We start from the raw sequence: 18,268 nt of genomic DNA on the forward strand, positions 1-18,268 counted from the left end.
ATAATCAACAACAGTTTTGTGATTGTTCGGTGTATAGGTCATTTTTTTTTCCACCAGCGAATTTTAGGCTCCAAATAAATAAACTTAAAAAACAAAAAAAGCCAAAAAATTTAACTTTAATGGTAAGAACTTCTGTACTCTAATGATACTGTTCCAGAATTTAGCTAGAAGATCCTCAGTTGAACTTGATGTTCCATGAGAAACCTTTTCCATGAAAAGCCTTCCCCCACCCTAGCCCAGACTGGCATTTGCACAGACTCCTTTCCTTACCAGGATCTAAAGGAGAAATGTGTTATGAATCCTTTCAGATCAGATAAAAGTTCAGCAAGAGTTTCCATAGTACATTCCAACATGATAAGGTAAGCAGAGGACAGATGGGAGAGCTCTCTTTTGCTGTGAATTTCCACTTCTTTTAAGGTCCTCAGTCAAAATATGACTAAGAGGCATGGCCAGCATATCAAAGAAGAGGACACAGCATGCCCAACATTAGCTACTCAGTAGGCTTCACTTTCTCATCTCTGAAAGGAGACCATTATACCCAATTCATCTTGTACCCTGAGATAGCCATTTGTCATGCTGTTTTGATGGCCGATTGTCTTTCCCTGTTTGGATAATTTCCCATCTTATGAATCCCATCTCTCCAAAGTGGAAAAGTCAGGAACTCCCTCTCAAGCATCCTTTGCATCCAAAGTGTAGGCCTGTGACTCAGGCTCCATCAACCAGTTGCACCTCCTTGAGACTTCAAGGTGGACGAGAGTGGTATGAAAAAGGTATCAAATAGAATGGAATGGGGCTGGGTAGACAGGGTCATCATCCTGTTTGCAGAGGCTGCAGTGACAGAAGACTCAGAAGTAAGCCTCATATTCAGGGGATGTGACAAGTGATGTGGGGCCTATACCCTGTGGCGCCAGTGGTAGGTACCTCCCTAGAATCTAAGGTGGCTACCTGGCCGTGATCTCCAAGCGTGGTTCTCCAACTTTCCTAGAGAACCCATTGAAATACCTCATATCTTTTAGTAACTCATTTTTCCCTTCATATAAACTGGAATGAATTTTGTTCATTCAACCTCCATTTCCTCACCTCTAAAGATAGAGAAAATGTTAAGTCTGTGGGGGCTGCTGTAATAATTAAATTTAGGAATACTGAAAAATACTTAGTCTAGCCCCTGAGCCATAGAAGAAAGTTTTTTCAAAGATCATCATCTTTTTAACCTCTAGGTTTTCAGGTTTCTAATGGGTAGCTTCTGGGATCTCACAGCCTTGGAAAGAGCTTAAGGGTTGATTACAAAGGCCAGCAACTCTTACAAACTCTAGTGGTCTTGGCATCATGTGACTATACCTAGACTGGTTATTCTTTCTTGGAAAAAGTAAATCATTATGCATAATGTAAGAGCAAGAATTTGAAGCATAGTACAAGAGGTTACTGCCTGTACCCTCTTCTGCCTGGTCAAGAAAGTTTTTACTATATCAGCTCAATTTCTTCCCTTCCTTAACTTTCTTGCTAGCCTGTTGTTTTGGGCTTTTGAAATGAAAAGAGGGAGGTAGAAGTGGAGCAAGAGGAAGCAAGTGTAATCTCTACACCCAACATGGGGCATGAAATCACAACCCAGACACCAAGAGTCATGTGCTCTTCCACTGAGCCAGCCAGTGTAAAAAGGCTAATACTGTGGAATCGACTAGAAATACAATACAATAGCAAAATTAATAATCTTCCTTTAGTCTCCTAGTATGTTGCCAAAGGTATTGAATCATTTTTCAAGGTGTAAAAGGGGAGACAGTATTTTTTATATTTTTGGCTTTCACTAAACATGGTTGAGAATACTGCATTTTTCGTCTTCCATTCATAATGCCCAAAGAAAAGAAAATTGACAAAGGAATACATTGCCCAGTTCGTAGACAAATCAGAAAGTGAAGATGAAGAGTCCCACTCTTGAATGGTACTGTGCCCTGCACTGGCCATTAACCATATGTGGTTTTTGAGTGCTTGAGCTGTGGTTTGAACTGAGTTTGTATTGAACTGAGATGTAGTGTAAGTGTAAAACACACAAGATTTTGAAGACTTAGCACAATATATGACAATGTAAGATATTTCAGTACACTTTTAAATTGGGTCCATGTTAAAATGACAGTATTTTGGATACATCAGGTTAAATGAAATATATTGTTAAAATTTGCTTTAACCTAGGCGCCTGGGTGGCTCAGTGGGTTAAAGCCTATGCCTTCAGCTCAGGTCATGATCTCAGGTCCTGGGATAGAGCCCCACACCAGGCTCTCTGCTCAGCAGGGAGCCTGCTTCCTCCTCCTCTCTCTCTCTGCCTGCCTCTCTGCCTACTTGTGATCTCTGTTGCCAAATAAATAAATAAAATCTTTTAAAAATTTTGCTTTAACCTATTTAAGTGTTTAATGTAGCTATTAGAAAATTTTAAATAACAGATATGGCTTGCAGTTTACTTATTTTGGACAGTGTAACTCTATAAACATTAATGTTGATAATAGAATTAATCATGCAAGTGAAATACACTATACATTTTCACCTCATAACTTCCTAGAGACTTAGATGAATATCCTCAAACTCACAAATCAATGAAGGAAAAACACATCTCTAAGGACTAAATAGGAAATAGGGTATTTTCTTAAAAGACAGAGTCTAACATAATTTTTTTTAAGATTTTATTTATTTATTCGACAGAGAGAGATCACAAGTAGGCAGAGAGGCAGGCAGAGAGAGAGAGAGAGGGGAGGAAGCAGGCTCCCTGCTGAGCAGAGAGCCCAATGCGGAACTCGATTCCAGGACCCTGAGATCATGACCTGAGCCGAAGGCAGCGGCTTAACCCACTGAGCCACCCAGGCGCCCCATAACATAATATTTTTTTACAAGAACTTGGACTTTCCTTTTTTACTAAGAGGATGGATAACCATAATTTCCCATCTTTTATGAGTTTATGTGCCACAGTTTTTACTAAATAACAAAGATATTTTCTATGTTTAAATTTTTTCAAATGTTTAATGAGTTTTTTTTTAACTATGCCTTTATTCTTCTGTAACTTATTTAAAAAGAACTTTAAAAAAACTTAGTTGGGTTTATTTGATCCAGATGGTAAATGATGACGATTTTTTTCCCTGTACACTAAGGGTTAGGAACTTGAGGAATTTAAAAGGTATCTTATGGGTACCAGACTGTTCTTTCTTTCTTTTTTTCTATTTTCTTAATTTATTTGGGGGAGAGAGAGAGAGCATGCGTGGGGAATGGGGCGGAGGGAGACCTCTGGACCCTGGGATCATGACCTGAGCCAAAGGCAGCTGCTTAACCAACTGGGCCACCCAGGAGCCCCGTTGACTGTTTTTTTTAAACCGCAACTCAGTCTTGAGATTGGACCGTTTCGATCTCAGCATTACATGTTTGGCAGCCATAAAGAAAGTTATGGGAGACTTTTTTCTAGATTTTCAGGGACATGATCATTAAAAAAGAATGTCAGAACACATCTGAAGGCAAGAAGCCCAAATGCTGCTTTATTCAGAGGGAGAAAAATTAATACGATTCAGAATATAGTCACCATGGACATAGATAATTCTATTTTAAGGAAGATTCTGAGTAGAAAGAGCCCCTAGGGAAAGCAGGCTGTTCTAGAATTTATAGCATTTTCCTTAGGCAGTTGAGGGAAGCAAAACAGGGCTTGCTCCTTTCCAAAGAATGTTCTGAACCACATTTAATTTAAAAATATCTTACAATTTAATTTTCCTTTGCATTAAATGTATGATTCAGGAACATTTTCTTCCCTAAGTGAAAAACACAATATGTCCAGTTATTCAAAAACAAACACATGAGAATCATTCACGCATTTATTGAGCTCTTTTTATGTAGGACCTAGAGCTAAACCCCAGGGGAATAAAGATGAATTAATCAAATCTGTTACTCTGCAAGAGCTCATAATGTGATATATAGGTTGATAAAAGGAGGAGAGATAAAGTAGACTTCAATTTTATAAGGATAGGAAAGGAGGAAAAAGACAGGTATTGACATCATCTCTGTGCCACGGATTATCTGTGTATTATGTCCCAAAACTTCAGACATGATGAAAGGTATAAAAATAAAGTGAAAATCCTCCAGATTCCTACCACCCAGAGACTGCTGCATGCTGTGGACCAAATGTGTCCCCTGCCCACTGGAATTCATAAGTGGCAGTTCCTGACTTCCAATGTTACAGGAGGTGTGGTGTCTGGGAAGCCATAGCATTTCCATGTTCTCATCCCGGTGGGGTCCTCATGATAGGATTAGTGTCCTTAAAAGAATAAAGCAGAGTAGTCTGTCCCTCTGGTACCTTTCCTCTCTCTCCCTCTCCTTTCCTTCTTCCCTTTCTTTCCCCCGGCCCCTGCCTTCTCCCTAAGACAACAATATGAGAATACAATAAGCAGACAACCATCTTCAAGCCAGGACTTAGCCATGCTGACATCTTGATCTCTGACTTCTCAGCCACCAGAACTGTGTCTGGTGGGAAATAAATGTCTATTGTTGAAGTCACCCAATCCGCGGTATTTCATTATGGCAGCCCTAGCAGACCAAGACCACAGTTGGTGCATTACTTTCTGTTTTGGGTGTGTGTGTATGTGCATTACTTTCTAGACTTGTATATGTCTACTCGGGAGATGCATAATGTGTAAAACATCGATTCACAGTATACATGATTATATATGGCTAAATTGGAATAATTTGCAATTAGCAATGTGTCATAAGTATAACCTATATTTGAATGATAATGGATGTTCTATACTGTATTTATTTATTTATTTTTAAAGATTTTATTTATTTATCAGAGAGAGAGAGGGAAAAAGAGCGAGCACAGGCAGACAAAGTGGTAGGCAGAGGCAGAGGGAGAAGCAGGCTCCGCTGAGCAAGGAGCCCGATGTGGGACTCGATCCCAGGATGCTGGGATCATGACCTGAGCCAAAGGCAGCTGCTTAACCAACTGAGCCACCCAGGCGTCCCTATACTGTAATTTTTTAAAGTAAGTTCTACACCCAGCTTACAGCTTTAACTCATGACCCTGAGATCAAGAGTAACATGCTCTAATGACTAAGCTAGTGAAGCACCCCCATATTCTATAATTTCTAGTTTAAAAATTACCATCTATTTAAAGGTCACAATAAATACTACTTTGTGAATATAATTTTCTCTACTGTTGGAGAACCCTGTAATAAGCATATTTATACATCCTTGTGGACTTATTTTTAATTTTCTTAATACAAATGTGAAAGTAGTTACTGGATTTTGGAGAGTATATACTCTTTAAAGAGTATATACTTGATACATATTTCTTTTTTTTTTTTTAAGATTTTATTTATTTGACAGAGAGAGAGATCACAAGTAGGCAGAGAGACAGACAGAGAGAGAGAGGGGAGGAAGCAGGCTCCCTGCGGAGCAGAAAGCCCAACGCGGGACTCGATCCCAGGACCCCGGGATCATGACCTGAGCCGAGGGCAGAGGCTTTAACCCACTGAACCACCCAGGCGCCCCTCGATACATATTTCTGATAGCATCCCCCAAATTAACTACAGGAATCATAGTTTTCATACAACTTTGCCAGTAATGACATTTTCAATACTTTTTTTTTAGGTATAAAAGACATACATTATGTTAGTTTCAGGTGTACAGTAAAGTGATTTGACATTTATGTACCTTGCCCAATGGCCACCACAATAAATCTAATTACTGTCACCTTAAAAAGTTAATACAATGTTATTGACTATATTTCCCATGCTGTACATTACATCCCTATAACTATTTTTTGTATCCACAAGTTTGGGTCCTGTTTTGTTTTGTTTGTTTCTTAGATCTCATGTATAAATGAAACCAAATGGTATTTGTCTTTCTCTGTCTGACTTACTTCACTTGGAATAGTAGCCTCAAGGTCCAACCATGTTGCTCAAATGGCAAAATTTCGTTTCCGATTTTTACGACTGAGTAATGTGTAATATATATGTAATGTAATATGTTATATATATATATATCTCACATATCACATGTATATATCATATATATATCACATATGAATAAAGAAAATGAGAGATATCTATCTAGATAGATATTTAGAGATATCTGTCTAGTCAAAGAAAATGAAAACACTAAAGCACCTAAGCGCCCATCAAAGGATGGATGGATAAAGAAAGTGGGAGATATCTATCTATCCATTCATCCTTTGATGGGTGCTTAGGTTGTTTCCATATGTTGGCTATTATGAATAATGCTGCATTGGACATGTGCGTGGCATATATCTTTTTGATTTAGTGTTTTCGTTTTCTTTGAATAGATACCCATACTTATGTATGTTATACATAAGTTGACCATATATATGTGGATTATTTCAGGACTCTTTCTTGTTGGAAAACTCTTCATCTCTTCTTCAGATATGAATGATAAACTTGCTGCGTAGAATATTTTTAGTGAGAAGTTTTTTGGTTTTAGGGTGTTTTTTGTTTTTTGTTTTTTTTTTCACTTTGTATATGTCATAACCCATTCTTTTCTGCCTTGCAAAGTTTCTGGTGAAAAAAGTGTCGATAGTCTTATGGTCTTTTCCTTGTACATAATAATCTGTCTTTCTCTTGCGGCTTTTAAGATTCTGTCTTCAACTGTCGACATTTTTATTTTAGTATGCTTTGGTGAGGCTCATTTGGTGTGGTTCATTTCATTTGAAACTCTCTAGAATACCTGAATCTGGATGTCTGTTTCCTTCCTTAGGTTAGGGAAGATTTCATCTATCATTTATTTCTACAAATAAACTCTCTACACCATTCTCTCTTTTTATAGGACCTCTATAGTGGGAATGCTATTTTGCTTTATATTGTTGTAAAGGTCCCTTAAGTTATTTATTTTTCTAAAAATTCTTTTTTTTTTTTCTGCTTTGTGAGGTGAGTTCCACTGCCCTGTCTTCGAGCTCACTAATCTTTTCTTCTACTTCTTCCAGTCTGCTATTGAATCCTCTAGCATGTTGTTCCCTTTGGTTATTGTCTTCCTCAGCTCTATGACTTCTATTTGGTACTTTAGTTTTTCTCTTTCTTTGTTGAAGTTCTCATTGCATTCAGCCGTTCTTTTCCTGAGTTCAGTGAGCATCTTTATGACCATTGTTTTGAATTCTTTATCAGGAGGGTTACTGATCTTCATATCACTAAGGTCTTTTTCTTTTGTTTGGAATATATTTCCCTATTCCCTCATTTTGCTCGACAGTTTGTGTTTGTTGCTATGTATTAGGCAGAACAGCTATCTTTCTCTGTCTTGAAAGAGTGACCTTGTGAAGGTAATAATCCTTCTCTTTCAACTTGCCCAGCTCTCAGTTGTCTCTCGAACTTCTGTAATTGTTTTAACTGCCTGACTTATTCTTGATATGCCCCCATTGTTAGGTGTGTGTGTGTGAAAACTTATCAGTCATCCAAGGGAAGGAATCTTATTTAGTACCTAGTTTCAGGTTGATTGGAATTCAGACTCCAGCATTCAGCTTTTAAAGTGTGCCAATATACACAATTCTGTGGGACTAAAGTTGTAAACTCTGCTGACTTCCAGACCAGGAGATCTAACGGTGTTCCCTGGATAAGGGTTGCGAAAATCAGGGCTCCAGACAAGTGTGTAAGTCCCTTTCTGAGTAGTGTTTTGAGTCTTACTGAGGCCAAGTGGTACACAAGGATTATATCTCCCTACTTGCATTCCCTGGATTCACTTCCTTAGCCCTAGGTGTGTGGCCAACCTGAAGCCTCTTTGTCAGACCGAAGTTCCAGACTAAGAAAATAAACATTTTTCAAGAAAGACTTGGGGTATGTTTCAACCCGCTGTCTATACAGTGCCCTCAGAGTGGTGCCTGATAAGAACTCTCTTTCTGGTTGCTGTGGTCCTGTGAAACTCTGGATCATTCATCCTGAAGACCACCAGGTCATCAAGGAGTTTCCCCTGTGTGAACTGCATGCATACTCTGGCTTTAGTAAGCCTGCTAGAGAGTGTGGCAGAAAGGACTTCAGAAAGGTGGTGGGAAAATGGTTTGATTGTATACAGTAGGCTTTAGTAGTGCAGCAAAGGAGTGCCCTGTCTGTGAGAGCATCCTGGTGTTAGGCTAGGCATAGGAGAATGACACAACTGTTTGCACTCACCTGGCTGGAGCCAGGGATCTAGGGAGACTGCAACCAGCTGTGCTGTCCTGCCTCAGCAAATGTCCCAACTGCTCACCGTTGGCTGTACCACCAAGGCATAGGAGGGTACAGGATTTGAGCTCATTCACTTGCCCTAGCAGGCTATGTGGAAAGTGCAACAATGGTGTTCCTCAATACCTCTATCTCTGAGTAGTGTCTCAGATATCCCCTACCCACCCCCACCCCCCAGCCAATGCCTCAAGATCATTAAATAAATCTCCTTCACATATACTCTAGGTACTTTTCAAGCTATGTTTTCATTAGGTCTTGGGATGAGACCACATGTGAGTCCCCCAAAAGGGGAAATTTTAGTTTTTTCTGGCACTTTGGGATTCTTGGACATCTGCCCTGTTGATTTCCCAAGCTGGGTATACTGGCAGCCCATCTTTCCAGTGCAGATACCAGGAGCTGGGGTGCCCAGTGCAGAGTCCCAATACCTTGCTCCTCTAGGAGACATGCCTGTCTGATGAGATTCTTCCCTATTGTGTTTGTGGTAATTGGTGATAGGCTTATGAGACTATGTTTCTGCCTCTCCTACCCATATCTTTTGGTTCTTTTGATACTTTGCTTTAAAAAGTAGTTCATCTAGTGTTCAGATCTTTTCAGAGGGAAATGATCCATATGTAGCTATAGATTGGGTGTGTCTGTGGGAAGAGGTGAGTTCAGAGTATTACTATATTGCCATTACTATATTGCCCCTCATTCTGAATGCTTTTTATATCTGTCACACTAACAAGTAAATATGATAAATAAATTTAAAAAATTTTAGTATATTTGCCTTCTATTATTTGGATGTATTATATGATATTTGCAAATTTGGACATCTTACTAGATATCTGTATGTCCCAAGACTTCTGTAAATTGTGATTTGTGTCCTTTGTCCATTTTCTTTTTTAAGGACTGATTTTTTTCCTCACTGGTTTATATGAGACGATAACACATTAGGGATATTATTTGTAATAGATGGTACAAATATTTTCTATTACTTATTTTGAATGTATATAAATGCCTCATAAATAGGTTGAAATAGTCAGAGACTAAATTAGCTTCTCATCCTTTCTATTAATGCATAAATCTGTCCGAGGAGAGAATCAACTTTGTGAAGAAACAAACTCTAATCAAAACTTGGAGAAACATTCGATTTATCTGAACTTCATTGAGTACAGATTATTAGCCATATTTTGAAATAACTAATTGACTGTGATACTTGATCTAACACAAACAGCTCAGCTATTGACACAACGACCTGGGCTATTATTCCCAGCAGCAAATTTCAGTTTGACAAAACTATCAAAACAAATTAAGCCGATGTTATTCTATCTGCCTAATGAGACAGAGGGCAGCCAGAGGCCAAGCTTAATCCCTGAGAGCCTGCATCCTTGTGTTTCTCCCTCAGGGGTCACTCTTCCAGTCTCAAGGAGACACTCCTTTGGGAAAGGCTCCATTGAGTAACTGTCCTAGCCCTTTGGGAGGATATTCTTTTTCAGGGAAATTTTGAAGTTTTTTATTTTTCTTTAGACCACAGCAATTGAAGAGTGCTCTCAGAGTCAGACTGATGGATTAGATGGTCTGAAAACACACTTCCCCCTTGCCATGTCTTCCTCTGATCTAAACCTTCAGATTTGAGACACTGAGAAAATTTTACATGAAAATTAGGTTTATTCGGAATACTAAATCAAAGTAGCCCTGGAAGTAAATTAAATATGTACTTAAATTTTATCTATTTAAATATGTATACATTTAACTTCTACCCCATTTTTGTATTTCACAACTTCCTTCCTTCTATACATACAGACTTCTCAACATTTCCGCCCTCACAGAAAATAAAATGTGTCAGCACTACACAGCACAAATTGGCATGCTTTCCCCAAAGAGTGCCCGTTGTTTGAAACTCTTTGCCATTTGAAAGAGCCAAATGGAGAAAAAAATGTCATGGGCATTTGATGAAACAAATTTGCAGATACTCAAATGCTTCAGCCACTGATGCCTCTTGGGGAAATTCTGAAAAACATCCTATCTGTAAACAATCTGTTTCAGTGCCACATGTTTTTTAAATTTCTTTGCCTGTTGACATTTAAAAAAAAAAAAAAAAGGGAAAACATTTGCATGTGAAAACAGGACCTTTTGTTTCTTAAACATGTACTGTATCATAGAATTAAAACGAAATAGGTCATCTGGCCCAATTGCTTGTGAAGGATCATTTTCTAAAGAACTCTTCCCAGTGCTTTGGCCAACCTCATCTTGAACTGCTAAGATCTTTCTTATGGCCTATGTTCTCAAGTTAAAAGAACTTATTATTAAAATGAGAAATTCCAGAACTAATGTTTTCTCTTTTATCTATCTATAGCATTTCTTTTTCTTTTCCTTAGATTGGATTCTTTTTTTTTTTTTTAAAGATTTTATTTATTTATTTGACAGAGAGAAATTACAAGTACCCTGAGAGGCAGGCAGAGAGAGAGAGAAGGAAGCAGGCTCCCTGCTGAGCAGAGAGCCCGATGCAGGACTCGATCCCAGGACCCTGAGATCATGACCTGAGCCGAAGGCAGTGGCTTAACCCACTGAGCCACCCAGGCGCCCCTCTTTTTTTTTTTTTTAAGTAGTTTTATATTGCTGTATTTTTTGTCCATCAACATATTTCTGAAAATTCTCCAAGGCTCATGATATGATTTCACCTCCCCAGCTTCTGAAGCTGTTTTAAGCCACGTGACTTCTTTGACTAATAAAATAGGAGAAGTGGTGCATTTAACTTCCAGCTTATGCCTCCTTCATTTGCAACCTGCGAGGACTGCAGAAGTGCATTCCTAGGTGATGTTTCCATTCAGAGGGTCTCTTAGTAGCTATGATGAATAGAGCCCCTCTCCATCACACCTTGGATGGATGTTGTAAAGAAGAAATAAATTCTTCTGCTAAATAAAATATTAAGCCATTTGCCACCTGTAACTGAGAGCCTGCAAAAATTTTAATGACAAGCAAATTAAATTGAAATGAACAGAAGATTTGGTCTTTCTTGATAATAACCAAAGGAATAAATATCTTTCTCACTGACTAAGTCTAGCATCACTGCCACCACATGACACACTACGGATCTGAAATCTCTGTTGAAGTTGCTTGTGTATAGCATTTAAGCTGTATAGTTTAGGTTAGATGAGCTTGAGATGATTGTACAGGGACAGAGTGGGGATGAGGACAGGAGAAGATGGTATGAATCAGGCCTTCAATTATTACAAAATCTCAACATGAAAGAAACTGTATGACAGGTTGAATGATGGGTAAAAACTGCACCAGATATGTTATGTCACATCCCAGCCTCTAGGAAGATAACATTACTCTTCCAGAGAGAGTAATATTAGATATTATCTAGATAACTAGCAGTTATCCCCAGAAATAAAGACCCAATTTCTATACTATTTGTATTCTTTTATGGGGAGAAAATCCATTTTTTATATCAAATAAATGGATATTATCATACATTATTAAGTATTTTGCTTCCTTAAATTCTGCAAACGTATATTCATTAAATCTTTTCTATGAAGGAATATTTCTCTGAAGGGCTATCGAAATGACAATGACAGCTTTTGTCTTGCCCTAAGTGACAGCACAGTGGCTGTTTTGCATTTCCTATGAATTTCCATTTGCAAAACCTTATGCATTAGGTTAGACCTATTTTGATTTTGTGATTTTATTAGGTTAGGGACCCTGGGGAGCAGATTACTGGAGGTGGCTCTTGGGAGTGACACCTGTAAAGGAAGGGGAAGCAGAAATGCAATAGCAGCCTCAGCAATTCTGTGGGGGTTGTGAAGCAGGTCTGCCTTTCAGAATTGCCCTCTAAGGAAAGAGACCTGGTCTTGTCTTCAGTCTAAGGAAAGAGACTGGCCAACCAGTCATTGGATACAAGATGATCCCATGAAGAGGGATGACCCTGGAGCATCAGAGCTCTTTCAGCTGAGGGAAATTCCTAGAGAGAGACTCGGGTTTGAGTCATCATCAAGCACAATGAACTCAAAATCAATCAATTGATCTAAATGTAAAACCTAAAACTAGAAGACTTCTGGAGGAAAACAAGAGAAAGTACTTGTGACCTTGGGCAAAGATTTCCTAGATCAGATACCAAATGCCTGATAAATGAAAGTACAAAGTGATAAATTAAACTTCATAAAAATTAATAATTTCTGCCCTTCTAAAGACACTGTTAAGAGAATGAGAAGAGTAACCAGAGACTGGAGGAAGTAACTGCAAAACACATAATCTGAAAAATTACTTGTGTCTAGAATACATAAAGAACTTTAACCCAATAATAAATGACAAGAAAGGGACAAAAGGTTTCAATATATACTTCACCAAATAAGGCATAAGGATGGCAAAGAAATACAAGAAAAAGCGCTCGACATCATTAGCTATTAAGGAGATGCCAATGCAAGCCACCCCGGGATAGGGCTACATCTATCAGAATGGCTGGAACTTAAAAGGCTGACCCTAACCAGGCTTGGAGAGAATGTGGATAAACTGAAACTCTTGACATGCTGGTGGAAATAGTAAAATGATACCACCACTTTGAAAACCAGTTTGATGGTTTTCAAGAAAATTAAAAGTATATCTACCATATGATTCAAGCACTTCACTCTTAGGTATTCACCCAAGAGAAAAGAAAGCATATGTCCACACAAACACCTGTATAGGAATGTTTATAGCAACTTTATTTGTAAGATTCAAACACCGGAAATAACCTAAATGTCAGCCAACAGGTGAAGGAATAAACAAACATACATTCAATACAGTGGGATACTATTCAATAAAAATGAATTATTGACACACACTACAACATAGATGAAGCTCAAAATAGTTTGGCCAAGTGGAAGAAGCCAGTAAAGGGGGTATGTACTGTGTACCTCCATTTATGTAAAGCTCAAGGAAACATAAAATAATATACAGTGACACAAAACAAACCAATGCTTCTTTGAGAATGATCTATAGGCAGGTAAGGAGAAGTGGGTGAGAGAGATGAGTATGAGAAACTCCTGGGGGTGATGGATAGTTTCCTTCTCTCTCTCTCTCTCTTTTTTTTTTAAGATTTTATTTATTTATTTCACAGAGAGAGAGCGATCACAAGTAGGCAGAGAAGCAGGCAGAGAGAGGAGGAAGCAGGCTTCCTGCTGAGCAGAGAGCCAGACCTGGGGCTCGATCCCAGGACCCTGAGATCATGACCTGAGCCGAAGGCAGAGGCTTAAACCACTGAGCCACCCAGGCGCCCCCATAGTTTCCTTCTCTTGACTGGTTTGTACATATGTCAAAAGTCAAGTTTACTTCAGTAAAAGAGAGACAGAAGGAAGGGAGGAAGAGAAGGAGGGAAGGTCGGAGGGAGGAAAGGAGAAAGAGTAAGGAAGGAAGGAAAGGAGGAAAGAAGGGAGGACAGGAAGGAAAGGAAGAGAGAAAAAAAGAGGAGGAGAAAGAACAGAGGAAAGAAAGAAATCCAAAACAGAAAATTCTGTGACATCATTTCACATGAATTAAAGTGGGAAAAATATATATATATTTATATTTATATTTATCTCCAATTTTCTAGAATAGATACAAATCTTTGTTTAAATATACATAGAAATAGAGTTCTATATTGATCTCATTCTAAGAATAAATAGGAATATTTCCTTTAAATCATTTGAAATGGTCCTTTAAAACACCAGTGATATATTAACAAATGATTTGAAAGTTTGGTCCTTAATGGGAAGAATATTCTGAAAGCCATTTTAGAACATTAAAATTTAGAAATACGAGAATGCGATGAAATACCTGCTTCCTACAAACATAATGCTATATCATACCAAGTATTAAAAGAACAGATTTTATACAATTTCACACAATTTAAGGCATTGCTTGCCTTGCCCAGTTTATCAAATGCAAAAACCTTTCAGCTACTCCAAAAGGTCATTTTGGAGAGCTGTCTTTCTATGTTGTATGCTATGAATTTGACCTCACAAAAATTTTTAAAAAGGTGCTTTCAGGGGCGCCTGGGTGGCTCAGTGGGTTAAGCCGCTGCCTTTGGCTCAGGTCATGATCTCAGAGTCCTGGGATCGAGCCCCACATCGGGCTCTCTGCTCAGCGGGGGGCCTGCTTCCTCCTCTCTCTCTGCCTGCCTCTCGGCCTGCTTGTGATCTCTGTCAAATAAATAAATAAAATCTTTTAAAAAAAAAAAGGTGCTTTCATTTTTTTTTGGCACCTAAGATGATTCTTTAATGAAGTCATCACTAAATTGCAACTTGGAAGCTAAAGGGTTTGTGAGATTTTATAATAAGCTTAGTTTTGCACAATGGGCGAACTACTTCATACATATTCTAGCATTGATGAATTCAGGCCCACATCCTCACTTTTGGAGGATGTCACATAACCAGTGACATCATGTGTTTTACATAATTCATCTCCGTGTGTCACAGTTGGCAGGAATAGTTCAGAGGGAGAAATCCTGAGCCAGGTATCCGGTTCAGGTCAAGCCTCCTTGCAATAGAATTTTTATTTCCTAAACAGCTTTGAATGAGATGATTTATATGTACTAGCTGCTCTCTGTCAGAACATATTAAAATGCAGCAAAGGCAACAGTTTAAATAACATCCGCATCCTCCAACAGGCCCAGAAGAATAGGGTGCAGATAAACAGGGACAACCTGGCCCCTGAGTTGTGGATCTAAAAAAAAAAAAAAAAAACTAACACCTCATTATGCTGGGATGTTCCTCCTATCGGGTACACACATATTCCTTGGTCACTCAACAGCTGAAATCATTCCCCTCCTCCCCGAATCTCAATTTCTTAATTTCTAATGTGGTAATAATGAAAAGGAAAGTGTCAGTCAGCGAGTGATGATTCTGAAACCCACCACGCTCTGCTGCTGTAGGGAATCAGCGGGACGGCCTCTGTTGATGACTGAGGACTATACCTCGTGCTCGGTCCATTTGTTCTGTTTCAGACAATGATGACTGAGTGCTGTTTTGCTCTCACAGACTGTCCCGTGGACATAGAGATAAACAAAGAAAGGCCAGTTCTCCCTCTAAGAATGTAGTTTACCAGGAGAGTCTAAAAATTAAAGTAGTGTTCAAAGAAGAGTATAGTAAAGACAAAATAGGGAACTACCGCATCCAGATATCCAGATGGGAGGAGCTTGTTTCTATATGTGGGTGGTGCAGACATCCTCACAGAATTCAACAGATTTCATCCTTCAGTGTCAATGTCTTGGGTGCAAGCAAACTGTCACTGTTTAAAAGAGGCATCTGGGATCCACCTGCAAGCTAGTGTGTATTGCCTGGTACACAGCAGAATGAGGCTCTGCTGAGCGACCATTCTAAGAGTTGCAAGACTTGAAAGGCATTGTGGGATGAGCAGACAGCACTAACTGTGGATGTCTTATGGCCTTGAGATCTCTAATTCTAACCTCCTCCAGCTAAATGTATTCTTTTGGAAATGTAAAAACACTGTAGAACCAGCTACGTGCAGCCCCAGGGCTCCCAACTGTATTAAATGTAAATTGAAAGCATTAGATTCTGAACTCCAGGAAGCTAATTGGGAGCCCTGGGCAGAAATCTTACATGTGGTAATTGGCACCTTGTCCTTTGCCTTGTCATAGGCAGCCAACCAGAGGGTTATCTCTAGGGTGCTAATTGATTAGCATTGTTAGAGGGAAAGGCAGTAAATGGAATTGGTGAGCTGAAGTCTGTAAATTTCCAAAACTGCAATTTCACTGCTAATCCAAGGGTTCCAAGAGGAGAAACAAAATGGTTTCATATGGTACTGGTGAGTAATACTTTCTCTGTGGACAACAGAATTATAAACAGCTCCAACATATGTATTAAAAATCTTCATTATTAGGCTTTTTTTTTTTTTTTTTGCCAACTGAAAAAAAAAGGCAATGTAGGATTAAAGGATCACTACGGTTAGTAAGTAGATTTTTTTTTTTTTTTTTTTTTTTTTTTAAAATATTATCTATTTATTTATTTGTCAGAGAGAGAGAGGGAGAGAGAGCGAGCACAAGCAGACAGAATGGCAGGCAGAGGCAGAGGGAGAAACAGGCTCCCCGCCCAGCAAGGAGCCCAATGTGGGACTCGATCCCAGGGCCCTGGGATCATGACCTGAGCTGAAGGCAGCTGCTCAACCAACTGAGCCACCCAGGTGCCCCCAGTAAGTAGATTTTTAATAAAATCCATGTTCTACTAGTCTTAGCTGGCCTCCCTTGATGTCCATTTCTTTAACAAAACCCTCCTCCTGAAAATAAGTATGGATTTCAGAGATACAACCAGTCTGTCTGGGTCAGGATAAGTGAACGTAACTCAGAAAAGAGATGTTAATGTTTTTGAAAAAATAAGGACAAGAATGGGCTTCTGGATAAGCACTTCACTAGATCAGTGGTTCTTAGCTGGTGATGCTGAGATGGGATAGGAGTGGTAGGGCAGAGCTGCTGAATCCAGAAAGAAATCAAGAAATCCAAGAGCAAAGTCCCCCCAGCCCACAGGGGAGCCCATTGGAATGCTATTGATTCCAAATAACTATACTTCAGTGCACCGGTAGGTACACCAACCATTTCCACAACCCAAACATCATATTCAAAGTAGAAGTTCATCATCCTGATTTTATGGGTGACATACAAGACCCTGAGAGCTTAAATGACTTGGTTATGGTCACATAGCTCGGAGGTGAGACACTTGGGCCTGATTCCTAGTCCTGTGATCTTTGTTCCATACCACACTGCTACAGGGAGTAGTTCCATTAGAGCTGAAAGTGTTGTTCCAGAAATGTCTATAGTGGAGTCTAGGGGATCCTTACTAAAACTGAATCAGGAGTGTAAAGATAGCTTCTTTTTTCTTTTTTTAAAGATTTTATTTATTTATTTGAGAGAGAGAGAGAGTATGAGAAGGGGGAGGGTCAGAGGGAGAAGCAGACTCCCTGCCAAGCAGGGAGCCCGATGCGGGACTCGAGCCCAGGACTCCAGGATCATGACCTGAGCCGAAGGCAGTGGCTTAACCAACTGAGCCACCCAGGCGCCCAGCTTTTTTTTTTTTCTTTAAGAGAAATTCTCAAATTCTCTCATAAAAGTGGAGGACTAGTGTAATGCGCTCCCATCTCCCCATCACCCAGCCACAACATTTCTCAACAGCCTTCACACTTGCTCTCTGAGGCCGAGATAGGTACAAGATGAGGCTCAAGGTAAAAAGAACCTCACTGAGGGCATAAGAGAGCTCACAGAAGAGACAAGATCTCAAGGGTCAGAACTAAGTATGCCATCATCCCCCTTGAAAGAGCATGAACTAGAAATATCTAGAATAGACTGTGATTTCACCCTTAGCCTAAATAAACCAGATAATGTGATTTACCCGGTCTGTACCTTGTTTGAATTCCAGAATTTCCTCACATACAAGCAAAGACTTTGGAGTAACCAGAATGTCTGTGATACTGTAGGGCCACACCACAGCACCCCTAACTTCCCTACGGCCCAGTAATATTGCTTAGTTGGCACTCTACCCACTTGGCCGCATTCTACCAGACAAAAAGATATTCCATGCTTTATTTTTACAATCCTTACTAATAAAATGAGAAAGCAAACTATATCAGGAAAGTCTCAGCATTAATTAAAGAAGTTTCCGTTTTATTGACTATAATGCTTAAAAAAAAAAAAAGAATTCAGGCAAACTTTATCTCTTACCGGTTTTTTGTTCCTTTGTTGCATATTTGACTCTGAACTTGTAGACGTGGTGCTGAAATAAAGTTAAAGAGTTTAGAATTCCAAAATTTTATTTCAGGTGTGCACATAGTTGTATACACACACACACTCCACATCAAATAGATCTTTACACTGTGTCATTGAAGGTAATTGTTATAAAGTATTTCCTCCAAATGTCAATTTCTGAACTTTTCTAAAGGAAATCAAAACTATGGAATGTAAACTTCACTCAAAGAAGATAAAATAGCCTTTAAAGGTTCTCTTGAGAATAAGCAGTCTGAACAGTACAGTCTGTTCTGAAAACCTGCAAAATCTCTTATTTCAACTAAAAAAAGAAAAAGGAAAATGTGGAAGAAAGCATACCATCCTGCAAAACAGCAGATGTGGGGAGTTCTTTGTCTCCTAC

General features: G+C 39.1%; 1 protein-coding gene across 3 annotated transcripts in view; it reads right to left on the minus strand.

The window, feature by feature from the left end:
- The window catches only part of CCDC192 (coiled-coil domain containing 192), a 197,715-nt gene that overhangs the window by 173,733 nt on the left and 5,714 nt on the right, over positions 1-18,268 (minus strand). For all 3 annotated transcript variants that reach the window (XR_001179189.2, XM_013055554.2, XM_004737430.3), the window contains exon 2: positions 17,845-17,896. Coding sequence is in view for 2 of the 3 variants with exons in the window: in XM_013055554.2 (XP_012911008.2) it covers positions 17,845-17,896 (52 nt within the window). In the remaining variant the exon portion in view is untranslated. The remainder of the gene's footprint in view (positions 1-17,844; positions 17,897-18,268) is intronic.

This window comes from Mustela putorius, unplaced genomic scaffold, assembly GCF_011764305.1.
Source record: "Mustela putorius furo isolate JIRA1106 unplaced genomic scaffold, ASM1176430v1.1 tig00000145_pilon_pilon_pilon, whole genome shotgun sequence".
Lineage (NCBI taxonomy): Eukaryota > Metazoa > Chordata > Mammalia > Carnivora > Mustelidae > Mustela > Mustela putorius.